The sequence below is a fragment of the Caretta caretta genome, chromosome 7 (assembly GCF_965140235.1).
Source record: "Caretta caretta isolate rCarCar2 chromosome 7, rCarCar1.hap1, whole genome shotgun sequence".
Classification (NCBI taxonomy): domain Eukaryota; kingdom Metazoa; phylum Chordata; order Testudines; family Cheloniidae; genus Caretta; species Caretta caretta.
This window is the reverse complement of record NC_134212.1, coordinates 59,225,574-59,239,687: the sequence shown is the minus strand read 5'-3', so window position 1 is coordinate 59,239,687 and position 14,114 is coordinate 59,225,574. Positions and strand designations below refer to the sequence as shown.

At 47.1% G+C, this 14,114-nt stretch overlaps 1 protein-coding gene across 2 annotated transcripts in view; it reads right to left on the bottom strand.

Moving 5' to 3' along the window:
- Positions 1-14,114, bottom strand: part of WDFY4 (WDFY family member 4) — a 241,499-nt gene that overhangs the window by 216,280 nt on the left and 11,105 nt on the right. For both annotated transcript variants that reach the window (XM_048858078.2, XM_075130729.1), the window contains exon 3: positions 11,311-11,579. In XM_048858078.2, the coding sequence (XP_048714035.2) occupies positions 11,311-11,562 (252 nt within the window). In that variant the 5' untranslated portion in view covers positions 11,563-11,579. The remainder of the gene's footprint in view (positions 1-11,310; positions 11,580-14,114) is intronic.

Below are 14,114 nucleotides of genomic sequence, written 5' to 3'. Positions count from 1 at the left end.
TAGCTGGCAGGGCAGCCATCTATAGCAAGTGCTCAGATAGCAGAGCAAGCACAGTGCCTTCTTCCCCAAGTGGGAGGTGAACGCATACAGCTGCACCTCTGAACTCTGGGTCCTCACTGACCAAGGACAACCACTGTGAGTGCGGTCCGGTGAGGGAGCAGAGAGGGGCACAGTAAAGGAACTTTTGGTTGTAAAACTCAAGAACATGAGGCAGAAGACACTGCCCCACACACACTGGAGTGGGTGTCCTGCTCACAGTTTTATGTTTATGAATCCTGCTTGTGGCATTTCCCCTAATTATGGCCTGGTGACTTCCCTTCTCCCATTAAAAGTTTCTTTTCTACATTCAGACTCTGTACTTGCGAGTGGGGAAGTATTTCCTCTCAGAGGAGCCCGGGGAGAGGTGTAATTTTCCCAGGTTACTGGGTGGGGGCTCGAGCCTGTTCTGTATTTTATTGTTGAAGAGGAATCCCTAGATATTGAACCCAGCCCTGGTTGCTGCCGGCTCCACCTGGCAGAAGCATTACAATCATAATGTGTCATCTGTGCTTTGACAGTTTAATGCTGTCATTTGCTAACACCTCAAAACGCAAAACACATAGCTGTCATTGCTCATGCTTGACAAGAGTCCATGAGAATCCCAGTTTTATATATGTAATTTGACATTTTCTTAAGTTAAAACTTAGGGTTCTTTAATATAACTTTTCACAGCAGACTCACTCGCGCTAAGACTTGTTGAAGGTTCCCATACAGCTGCGTTACCCTCCATATCAGTGGGTTGTTGGTTTTTTCTTCGTTTGTTTTTAACTTTTGTTGGAGTAACGTTAGTATCCGATGAGGAATCAGAAACACGGCAACATTTACTACTACCATCCACAACCAGCTTAACCATTTTGTTTGAAAAAGATCAAACTAACCTTTAGGAATACGTACATAAACCGTGCAGTCGATACTGACTGTCCCTAGAGTCTTTGCTTGGCACTTTTTATGGCACCAAAATCTGTGCCTAGCTGTAGTGCCCTGTGTGGGAATACGTTTTAAATCCTGCTCCGCAAAGAACATTGCCCCGGCCAGCAGCCGCCGCCCTCCAGCCACCCGGTTCTGAAGGCAGTGCCGCCACCAGCAGCACTGCAGAAGTAAGGGTGGCAAGATGGCGCTAGTAAGTCTGCTGTGAAAAGTGATATTAACAATGTTCCTTTGTGCCCTCCCACAGAGAGCCTCTTGCGCCCCCCGTTTGCATACCACTGCCTTAGAATATGTGCTAACTACTTATGCTAAAACTATCTGTTCAATCTCGTACTTATCTGTGACACTCTGGGTACCTTTCCCACACCGGAAGAAGAGCCCCTGTGTAGCTCAAAAGCTTGTCTCTCTCACCAACAGCAGTTGGTCCAATAAAAGATATTACCTCACCCACCTTGTCTCTCTAGAATGTTCCCTGGAATTTTGGAACTGATCGGATGCGGTTTTCAAGAGAGTTATCACATTACAGACAGACAGAGAAATGCCACTGAGTTGAGCACAGGGCCTTATTTCACTCAGCTGACAAACTGATTCTTTGGTACAACTTAAATCTGACTAAAGGAAATATTTCAACACTTCAGAAATCAACTAATGACAACAGACACTCACAGCCCAGGGTCTGCAACCACTCCACAAAGCATGGCAAGCACCTCTGAGCCAGTGTATTCTCTCATATTTACAGATGCGGGGGTGGGCGAGGAAAAGACACACCACAGAGAATACATAACCTGCCCAAGGCTGGACAGTGAGTTAGTGGCACAGCTGGCAACAAAACCCAGAAGCCTTGATCTCCCATTCCCTGGTCTGGTTGTTAGATAGTGTGGCTTAGTGAACAGAGCACTGGAGTAGGACTCAGAAAACCTGGGTTCTATTTCCAGGCCTGCTGGGTCAGTACATTATAAGTTGTACTGACTTTGTACATCCTTGCTACAAATGAGCAGAGAGTGTGATTGCATTGTGCCCCTACCAGTTCAATTTTTAACCCAATCAATAATATATATATAAAATGTGTGTGTGTATATAAGTGCCAAGCCAACTTAAAATAATGTTCTTGTAACTGAGAACCTGTGTTGTAGATATTTGGTCATATACTGCTTCACCACTGCCCTTGCATGTGACACAGGGGTTTGTAGTGGTGGGGATCATTCAGCTGGGCAAATGGAACTGCAAGAAATCCATGGGGACCCTTACTGAGATCCAATGAAGTGAGCTGTAGCTCACGAAAGCTTATGCTCAAATAAATTGGTTAGTCTCTAAGGTGCCACAAGTACTCCTTTTCTTTTTTGCGAATACAGACTAACATGCTACTCTGAAACCTGAGATGTAATGGTTGTCTCTATGCTGCGTACCCTTGCCACTTCAGGGTGAAACAGGAATAGATCTCCAATCTTCCTGCTCTGAAAGCACAAGCCCCTACCACTTAGGAGAAGACTCACTAGCCACTAGCAGAATAGGGCCCAGGACACAAAGCTGTGCAGTTCCATTTGGATCCAGCAATGGTACACCCACAGCTTCATCATAACACAGTACTAGTGCAAAAACCTTGCTGAAAGGCCACCATGCTCCCATTGTATACTCCAAGAGAGGAGTTGGATTCAATGGCTAAACATGGGCCACTCTCCCAACTCTGGATATTCTGTCTCCCCAGAACCAGGTGTCATGCCCAACTTGCTCCTAGACTTGAAGGTCAAACCGACTCCCCTCCTTTACTGGTAACTCATATAACAAACCTCAGCCTGAGCTCTCTCGCCAACCCAGAATATTCCTCAGGTTTCTTTCCTAGGACACCTCCCTGTCTCTGTGGCATCGGCCATGCCCAGCTCTCGGATCTTGCTAGCGCAAACAAGCTGCACCTGCCTCAGTGAATCAACAAAATGCACTCAGCGGTTTTACACAGGGTTCTAACTCTACTAACAAGGTAGTTCAACAGAGGAGCCTTGGTTTCCTATGCAAGATCATAGACCTTGTCACACTTCCATTGGGGAGGACTTAATGTTCCTCTGGAGCATCAGCTCCTGCCCAGTGCTGGATGGCAGGATAGGAGATCTTGGCTGGATCAAAGGCCAACCGTATAATAAATCAATAACTCCAATGCTCTCAATAGCATGAAGAGCCACAGGAGAAGCTGTGGGGGTCACGCTGCCCTGCCCTGGGTGTGAGTCACATGCACAATGTTTCCACTAACCCTGTCAGACCGTGGGCCCGGATGACTCATGGAGCCCTTGTGCTCCGCCTGTGAAGCAACCGTCCCCTCCTCCTGCCTACAGCCGCGGGAAACAGAACCAAAACTCTGCTTAAGTGCAAAGGTTCCAAACGTGTAATGGCCATGGAGTGATGCACAGAGGAAGGGAAAAGCAAAGATGGGGAGGAAGGTACTGCAAAGGGCAGTCATCTTAATTAGAACGAGGAACTGGGGCTTACAAGCCCCCAGGCAACCTCCCGTGGCTGAAAATCTTACGACATACACAAACTGAGCTAGGATTTTCGTCCCCAAGTACAGGCCAGGGAGGGAGGGAGGATTTCACAAGAAAGGAGAAAAAGACCACATGGTAAAAATCCTGATTCTCTTTAGAGTTAAAGGGCTCAATTCTCTGTGATGCAAATCTGCAGAGTTCTAGGTCATCTGGCCCAGAATGCTCACATTGTGCAAAGTTCTGCTGATTCATCCCAGGGAACTGGGAAAACTCTTCACTGAAAACACTATAATGAACTTATGGCCCAAGGAGTTCACGGCTCCCTCTCTGGATTGCAGCGTAGCCATTCAAGGTTCTTAGGAATTTAAAGTTCACTATCAGTGGGCAGTAGTGAGTTCTGGGAATCCACTTTCCACCAGCAGTCATACTAGGATGTGTGCGGAAAGCAAACGCACAAGGGGTGTGAATATGTCCAAGGAGACCTTGTTTATAAATGTGACTGTCTCTGCACTTCTGCGCGTGCATCATGGGGAAGAGAAACCCTTCCTCCTAGGTGTGCTAAAGATCATTTTTTTCTTCATAGTGGTAGATAAAAAAAAAAAACATGACTTCCTGCCTTTCTGCATAGCTCTAAATCCTTAGATTTCTAGCTTTGGGTGGACACTCAAAAGAACTTTTGCAACAGCAAGCTGGATGTCTAACATCCTCAATCCTTTGAAAGTTTCACTCCAAAAAAAATCCCTTCCATAGAAGTAATACTGAATAGCAAAGAAGATTTTCTGAAGCTACTATATACAGTCACTTCTGGCTAACTCCAGTTTACTTCTTGTTGATTGACTGGGGTGTGAACTCCTGAATAAGGCTGTGTGAAATACTGGCAACTTGATACTTTTTGGGGTCCCTTCCAGGCCTACATAGCTCTGATTGCTTGGTGTCTGAAGCTTTTGTGTTTCATTGCAACTTTGTGTTTTTCCTCCCTATCAGTCACAAGAAACTTGCAATGTTTTGCTCCAAAATAGCATCAGTTTGGAGTAACTGTTTTTACACATGGAAGTGAGTCCATCTTGGGTGAAACCCTCAAGGTTTAAAATTCTGGATTTTAAAATTTCCTTGAGACAAATCCAACTTTGCATTGAAGTGTTGCGGAAAAAAAATTTTCACTACTGCTGAGACACTGCCTAAACCGTCCTGGGATGGCCTAAAGGGACCCGTGAGGGAGCTTTTACAGAACAATTTCACTTCCACAGGTCTCTGGTGGTAGAATCAGGACTCCCCTCCCCACAGAACCCATGAGGAATTACACTTGCTGACCAGGGGCCAGATCGCAACTGCCCCGTGTGGCCCCTTATTGCCAGCTAGGCTGGTGTACTAGGACCGGAGGATAAGCAAGTACCCCACAACCTCTCCTAGGGAATATCCTTGGTCCACTCCTAGAGCCAGCTCCACGAGCTCTGCGTTGCCAGCATTCTGGGATGGGGACGGGGCTGGGGGGGGGGGGGGGGGGGGAGAGGTGGATCAAGCCAGGAGGCAGAATGGCAGGACATGAACCCCAGTGATTTCTACACCCTTACGGTAGCCCAGAGGGGCCACTTCAGAGGTCAGGGATGCCCTAACCCATACCAGGGCCAAACCAGTCCCCAGTCCCTAAGAGTAGGGGTTGCACAACCAGCTTTTAGGGCCCAATCCTCTAAATTTACTACCACAAGGAGTCTCGTGAAACGACAGAGCCTCCTCGTCCTCGCAGGGGACAGGGTGATGTGGGTGCCTGGGTGGGATTGGGCCCTTGCCTTCTAGAGAAGAGCAGCTGCCTCTCCCTGTCCTCTCCACTCTGCTGCCTCAACAACCTGCCTTTAGGGGTATGTCTACACTGCAGTCATGAGGTGCAATTGCAGCCAGTGTAGACATACCCACGCGAGCGTTAATCTAGCTAGCTTAGGGGCAAGAGCCGCAAAGCCAAAGCAGCTTCACTTCTGATTTCTTTCCCTCCCAACAGAGATGGTTTCTCCTTCCCTTAACAAGCCTTGATTCCTGGGTGTGTGCCAGCCCAGGCCAGATACTGACTGGGGGCTGTGGCTGGCCAAGCCTACCTAAGGAGTGGGCGTCCCCTAATTCAATTGGAGCGCAAAGGGGGAACCCAGAGAGAAGCGCAGCTAGCGAAGGGAGAACAGAAACTCAGAGTAAGGTTGTGCCCTCTGCAAGGGTTGTGTGTCACTGTTGCACTGATCTAGGCAATGCATGGGGAGGGGAGCGCAGCATGGCGCAGTGCAACAGTGTTTAAAAAGCACATGGGCCCTGTTGACAGAAACCGGACAAGCCGATAAGCGCCTGAGTCAAAGTAGTGTGTCTTTTAAAGGTCAAGGCTGAAATTCTGGCCCCCTGGAAGTCAGTCAGAATTTTGCCATTGACTCAGAGGGGCAAGGGTTTCCCCCGACACATACAGAGTCTGTTCAATGCTTGTAGGCAGGAGGAGGCAGGTTCCTGAACTTGGGACAGTCACGCTTGTATGTGAACAAAGCCCCAGGGGAAGGAGAAAGTGGCAGCTGAGGGAGGCTTTCACTTTTCACCTGATAGAACATTAACCAGGCCTTTGTGCTACAGAAACACACAGGTGCAGTGGGGGAAGCTGCAGGTTTAAAACACTCAGGCTCACCAGCAGCAAATCTTCAAGTCGCAATGGGACCGGACAGGCCGTTGGCTGGTTAAGCAGTACAAAAAAGGAGTGATGGATGAACACAAAGTGTTTGCTCATTCATTCATTGGGTCAGATCATTCATGGCTTCTGAGAGTTCAGACGGCTGCCGTTTTACTGGTGAAATATCAGCCAAACCTGAAAGAGTCATGGATTTTACCACAAGCAACTATTTCTCTGAAAACATGGACTAGAAAGGATGTTACTGATTAGCTGTCATGGGCCATGTTGTACTTGACAGGCACAGGCCTGAGTTAGGGAATGGGCAGAACTGGAGGTGGGGGAGCTTAGGTGTGGATTTCACAGTCCTTCCCGGAGCACGAAATCAGAGCAATGCAGGGCTGGAAGGGACCCAAAAAGTCATCAAGGCCAGGCCCCTTCGCAGAGGCAGGGCCAAATAAACCTGGACCATCCCTGACAGGTGTTTGTCCAGCCTGTTCTTAACAGCCTCCAATGAAGGGGATTCCACAATTTCCTTGGTAGCCTGTTCCAGAGCTCAACCCTTACAGTTAGAAAGTTTCTCCTAATATCTAACCTAAAACTCCCTTGCTGCAGATGAAGCCCATTACTTGTTGTCCTAACTTCAGTGGACAAGGAGAACCACTGATCACCATCCTCTTTATAACAGCCCTTAACATGTTTGAAAACTTATCAGGTCCCCCCTCAGTCTTCTTTTCTTGGGACTAAATACGGCCAATTTTTTTAACCTCTCTCTACATGTTCGGTTTTCTAAACCTTTTATCATTTGTGTGGCTCTCCTCTGGACTCTCCAATTTGTCCACATCTTTCCTAAAATGTGGCACCCAGAACTGGACACAGCACTCCAGTGGGGACCCCACCAATGCTGAGTAAAACAGGACAATTACCTCCCATGTCTCACATACAGCACTCCTGTTAATAGAGTGGTTCTCAAACTTTTGTACTGGTGACCCTTTTCACATAGCAAGCCTCTGAGTGCGACCCCCCCTTATAAATAAAAACCACTTTTTAATATATTTAACACCATTGTAAATGCTGGAGGCAAAGAGGGGTTTAGGCTGACAGCCCCCCCCGTAATAACCTCGTGACCCCCCGGGGTCCCAACCCCCAGTTTGAGAACCCCTGTGTTAGTACATCCCAGAGTGATATTAGCCTTTTTTGTAGCTGCATCACATTGTTGACTCACATTTCATTTTTGATGCACTAGACCCCCCAGATCCACCTAACCAGTTATTCCCCATTTTGTAGTTGTGCATTTGATTTTTCCTTCCTATGTGAAGTACTTTGCACTTGTCTTTATTGAATTTCAGCTCATTGATTTCAGACCAATTCTCTAATTTGTCAAGGTGGTTTTGAATTCGAATCCTGCCCTCCAAAGTGCTTGCAACCCCTCCCAACTTGGCGTCATCTGCGAATTTTATAAACATACTCCCCACTCCATTATCCAAATGGATTAACAAAACTATTTAATAGTACTGGACCCAGGACCAACCCCTGAGGGACCCCATACACCCTCCCAGTTTGACAATAAACCATTGATAACTGCTGTTTGAATACACAAAAAGAAAAGGAGTACTTGTGGCACCTTAGAGACTAACAAATTTATTTGAGCATAAGCTTTTGTGAGCTAAAGCTCACTTCATCAGATGCATTCAGTGGAAAATACAGTGGGGAGATTTATATACATAGAGAACACGAAACAATGGGTGTTACTATACACACTGTAACGAGAGTGATCACTTAAGATGAGCTATTACCAGCAGGAGAGCGGGGGGGGGGGGGGGAGAAAAACTTTTGTACTGATAATCAAGATGAGCCATTTCTAGCAGTTGACAAGAATGTCTGAGGAACAGTGGGGGGGGGGAAATAAACATGGGGAGATAATTTTACTTTGTGTAATGACCCATCCACTCCCAGTCTCTATTCAAGCCTAAATTAATTGTATCCAGTTTACAAATTAATTCCAATTCAGCAGTCTCTCCTTGGAGTCTGTTTTTGAAGGTTTTTTGTTGAAGAATTGCAACTTTTAGGTCTATAATCGAGTGACCAGAGAGATTGAAGTGTTCTCCGACTGGTTTTTGAATGTTATAATTCCTGATGTCTGATTTGTGTCCATTTATTCTTTTACGTAGACATTGTCCAGTTTGACCAATGTACATGGCAGAGGGGCATTGCTGGCACATGATGGCATATATCACATTGGTAGATGTGCAGGTGAACGAGCCTCTGATAGTGTGGCTGATGTGATTAGGCCCTATGATGGTGTCCCCTGAATAGATATGTGGACACAGTTGGCAACGGGCTTTGTTGCAAGGATAGGTTCCTGGATTAGTGGTTCTGTTGTGTGGTTGCTGGTGAGTATTTGCTTCAGGTTGTGGGGCTGTCTGTAAGCAAGGACTGGCCTGTCTCCCAAGATCTGTGAGAGTGATGGGTCGTCCTTCAGGATAGGTTCTAGATCCTTGATGAGGCGTTGGAGAGGTTTTAGTTGGGGGCTAAAGGTGATGGCTAGTGGCGTTCTGTTATTTTCTTTGTTGGGCCTGTCCTGTAGTAGGTGACTTCTGGGTACTCTTCTGGCTCTGTCAATCTGTTTCTTCACTTCAGCAGGTGGGTATTGTAGTTGTAAGAATGCTTGATAGAGATCTTGTAGGTGTTTGTCTCTGTCTGAGGGGTTGGAGCAAATGTGGTTGTATCGTAGAGCTTGGCTGTAGACAATGGATTGTGTGGTATGGTCTGGGTGAAAGCTGGAGGCATGTAGGTAGGAATAGCGGTCAGTAGGTTTCTCGTATAGGGTGGTGTTTATGTGACCATCGCTTATTAGCACCATAGTGTCCAGGAAGTGGATCTCTTGTGTGGACTGGTCCAGGCTGAGGTTGATGGTGGGAGGGGTTTTCTCCCCCCTCTCTCCCACCCCCCCCTTTCTCCTGCTGGTAATAGCTCATCTTAAGTGATCACTCTCCTTACAGTGTGTATGGTAACACCTATTGTTTCATGTTCTTTATGTATATAAATCTCCCCACTGTATTTTCCACTGAATGTATCCGATGAAGTGAGCTTTAGCTCACGAAAGCTTATGTTCAAATAAATTTGTTAGTCTCTAAGGTACCACAAGTTCTCCTTTTCTTTTTGCGAATACAGACTAACATGGCTGGTACTCTGAAACCTGTTTGAATACGGTCTCTCAATCATCTGTGCACCCACCTTACAGCAATTTCATCTAGACCACATTTCCCTGAGAATGTCACATGGGATTGTGTCAAAAGCCTTAATAAAAAATGAAGATATATCACATCTACTGCTTTCCCCCCTTCCACTGGGCCAGGAACTGCATCAAATAGGAAGTTAGGTTGGTTTAACACAATTTTTTCTTGGAAAATCCATGCTGGCTATTCCTTATAACCTTATCCCCCAGATTGTTTAATAATTTGTCCCAGTATCTTTCCAGGTATCAATGGTAGGCTGACTGGTCTATAATTCCCATGTCCTCTTTTTAAAGACAGGCACTATGTTTGCCCTTCTCTGGTCCTCTGTGACCTCACCCATCCTCCCGGAGTTATTGAAGATCAGTTACTCAGAAGTAATCGGTCACCATTCAACTTTTTAGTGGGGAATGAAACAAATGAGGCACTAAACACCACAGCTTTCTTGATGTCATAAGTTATAAGCTCTCCTTCCTTTTCTCTTGCTCCCAATGTATTTAAAGAGCCTCTTTTTATTGCCTTTTATGTCCCTTGCCAGGTGTAATTGAATTTGTGTCTCCCAGCACACATGGTGCAACATGCTCCCACTCCTTGCCTTTTCCCAACTCCTTTGGGGCCATTTGGCCCCCGGGGGCACAATTTGCATACAGCAATCTGTGCAGGTATGTAAAAGCTATGAACAGTCCAGACCTCTGGTTCCTGCCTCCTCACACTCCTATTGCGAAACACTGCCCTGACTAGTTGGGGAGCATAAACAGTGACTTTGGTGACTAATCACTCACACAGCATGAATAGCAAAAACTTGCCCCCAAAATGGACTGCCATCAAAACCAAGACTCTTTTGCAGGAAAATGTCATTGTGGGAGGTGGTGCCTGAAATCTGGATCTAAATGTTCTGACCCATCACTACTTGGATCTTCAATAGCAGAGTGTGACTGTTACATGCTGAGATTTGCAGCTAGATTGAGTTTGAAGCCACAGCATCATTTATGCAGCCATAACGTATTTGAAACTAGGAACAATTTTCTATCCATCCCACTAGGTTCTATTGCCGTGTCTACTGCTGTAAGAGCAGAGCTTCTTTCACCACTGTGGGTACATATTTGCCCCTGTCAAACAAAAGCAGCACTCCAGGTTTCAATCAACAGCAGGGGATGCGGGAGATGGTGGGTGTAGCCCCTCTGGAAGCAGCAATCACTAGGTTTTGTCCTGAAAACCTCTTGCAAATGGGAGCTCTGGGAGAAGCATCTGTAGGAAGTGGCAGTATGGTCTAGTGGTTAGAGCACTTGATTGGGACTCAGGAAATCAAGGGTCTATTCCTACTTCTGCCAATGGCCTCCTGGGTGACCCTGGGCAAGTCACATCACCTCTCTGTACCTTATTTTCCCCTCTGTAAAATGTCTTAAAGCACAAAGTACATATTGCAACAGACACATGGACTATCAACAGCATGATTGTTACAGTTAACTGGCTTTCGTGCAGAAGTGTGCTCTTTGCTTCCTTTGTAAAGCACCTTGAGATCTACCAATGAACAGGGCTGTGTAAGAGCTAGGTATTATTATTCCAAGAATTGATCCGGACATCATTTACTCTGTGCTCTCTGTCCATCAGGTTGCATAAACCAAACAGTTTGCCCATCCCAGCCTAACCTGTACCCAGACCGGATCCTCATCCCTTCTTAACAAGGGGCACCGCTGGTGTAACCCTTCCCATGCCACACCAATTCCATTCCCGTTTTGAAACATGCTCATCCACTGGCAGATCCTTTGCTTCCATCTGCCCAGTCCCCCAAACTACAGCTCCCCAATGTAATCACACACACCGCAGGGGCTGTTAGAAGGGTGGCTGAAGGACAAAAGCACCCCACAAAGGAGCTACAGAACAGACCCTGTAGCATACAGGGCATACCCCCACCCACAGTGTAAATGACGACCACGCTAGGTGCAGGGCAAGAGAGAATTAGGGGTAAAGCCTCTAGCCAGGCCACTAAGACAGCAGAAGAGCAAACCTTTACGAAGAGGGGAAGGAAGCCCAGCAGCCTCCTCTGCTGCTCTTCTGGGATGAGGTAGGGAGACGCCTGCTTGTACTCCAGAAACTCCTTGGCTAGGGTCTCCCACAGGAGAGCAGGGCACTGGTGCTGCCTCTCCCCGCTGGCCTCAGGCAGTGCCGGGGCTTCCACATCACTGTCAGGTCCCGGCTCCTGCCCTGTCTCGTCCAGAAAATCCCCCTGCTGCTTTGGGAGCTCTTCTACTGGGTCCATGCCGTGGCCAAACAGACCTGAGTTTAAAAACAAGGGTTATTTTTATGGTTGCCAACCCTCCAGGATTATCCTGAAGTCTCCAGGAATTAAAGATTATGTTATGCAATGAAACCTCCAGGAATATGTCCAACCAAAATTGTCAACCTTAATTATTTTCTTGAAGGATTTTCCATGAAGAGCTGATTTATTGCTCTTTGCACAGGGGAAACAGCCAGACTGAATCTCAGTGGCTTTCTTTTCAGACTAAGGGCAGCCACCAGAATAAACTCTACAGGAGAGAGCACACGGTGTTGGTCTCACTTGTAACATGCTGCACTTGCTGTCTCACCAAATGGCAGTTGCAGCCCATTGAAGGTGCGATACCCAGAAACAGTCTCAACACTCAGAAGCTGCTGAGTAACAGATCCCTGTCGTTAGTTAGTTAAATCTTTCCCAGTCAGAAAGGCTAATCAGCCCCCAAGCTCCATAGTTATTTTTCTTGGTCTTCTCTTAATCCCTTTCACTTTGTGCACATCTGTTGGGTGTCAGTATGCTCCAAACAGGATGCAGTATTTATATGCAGTCTATATGGACTCATGTAGAGAGGCCTCCCTGCTCCAAGACACGATCTCACCTGGTCACAAATCACCAAATCACATGGGATGAAGTCCTGGCCCCACTGAAGTCAACGGCAAAATTCCAATAGACTTCAGTTGGGGCCAGGGTTTCACTCAGTGCCTCTTTTTTGCTGCCATATCCCCTTGTGAGCTCAGATGTAACTTTCTGTCCACTGTCACCCCTAAGTCTTACTGCTTCCCACATCCTTCCTGGCCATTTGGGCTCGATCCTGCAGGATGTGGAGTGCTCTGGCCGGCAAAGCACGTAAGCATGTCAGTGGGACTGCTCACGTACTTAAAGTCAAGTGCCTGCTTCAGTGTGTTGCTGGATGGGGTTGTCCTCCTCGGAGCTGCCATGTGTAATGAGATGATTGGCATAGCTTTGCATATAACCCTAACGAAGGGGGGGATTGATCACTGGTGACTGGAGCAGCTCCCCTATTCTGTGCCCCTCTTCCCCCCACTCAGTCACAGCCTGCCCCCCTTTTTCTGTGCTTCCCTGCCTCAGTTCCCCTCCAGCCTCTTCCTTCTCATTCAGCCCAGTTCCATCTGCCCCCTCCCCCTCCCCCCGTCCACCTCACTCCTTGTCTATTCCATTTGCCATCATCACCACTTCCTCCTCCGGGCAGGTTCCACACTGGCAGCCACTTAACACCATGCAGCACGGCTGCCTCTAGTGGCCACCAGGTGCAACTGCAGCTCAGCCAACCACACGCAATTCAGGCTGGGCTGGGGGAATGCATGATACCGGGCTATCCTGCCTCTGCCTTGAAAGGTGGCATCGGGGGAAATCAGGGACCTGCAGACTGTTGAAGACAGCAGGGTCTGGTTACCGCTTTCTACCATCTCTCCTTGCAACCGTTTGTTACATATAAGCTCTCTACTCATTGCTGAGAGCAACCCTCACAAGCGCAACATGCGAATGCTATGGAACTCGCATAGGCTTTACCTGTTGGACAGAGACAATTGATAGAGCACTAGGTTAGGACTCAAGAGACCTGGGTTCTAGCCCTGGCTCTGCCGCTGGCCTGCTGGATAACCTTGGGCAAGTCACATCCTCACTCTGTGCCGCAGTTTCCACATTTGTAATATGGGGATAAAGACGCTGACCTGCTTTGTAAAACACTCGGATGTCTATGGATTACAAGTGAGGGATTATTACTAGAGGGTGGCACACTTCGAATGTACAGCTCCGCCCACACAGGCGACAGTCAGAACCTTGCCACCACTAGAGCCAGCTGATGCCCATGCAGGCCAGAGTCGGGGAGAGGGACCCACTGATGGGGGAACTGGCCAAAGTAGGGGAGTGAGTCTGCCAATAGCCTCAATTTAAGCCCACAGGGCGCCCTTTTGGTGCTGCAGGCAGGGGAAGCTCTATGGTGCCCTAAACTTATTCTCTCCCTGAAGTCACTGCCTTGTCCCTATATCCAGAGGGTCTGCTCCCTGCCATGGGCCCCTGTGAGGTCAAGCCTCACTCCTGTATCCAGAGTCATAATACTTAGATTAGAGGAAATCAGGTTTTTCCAATTCTCACCCACATCAATAAGATTCTGCCCACTGACACCTAGATCATTCCCTGGAATTTTGGAATTGATCAGATGCATTTTTCAAAAAACTACCATGAGACAGACAGAGAAATGCCATGGAGTTGAATGTAAGAGCTCACTTCACTTGCCCAATTTATTAATACATGAACTAACATGAGAGCGGAACCTTTAGTACAACAGTACACTCCACACAAGTAATATATAAAAAAAACAATGGCATACTTCCTATGCATATGAAATACAAGTTTTTCTACATGGGCTGCTTACTCTTGATTCCAGATAGTTAATAAAAATGTTAAAGGCAGTATAGCCAACCCAAGCAGTCAAAATTCATGGCCCTGCAAAATCATGAGCTTGGCTTAAAAATCATTAGATTTTAAGAAAATACTATATTTGACATTCTTTCTAT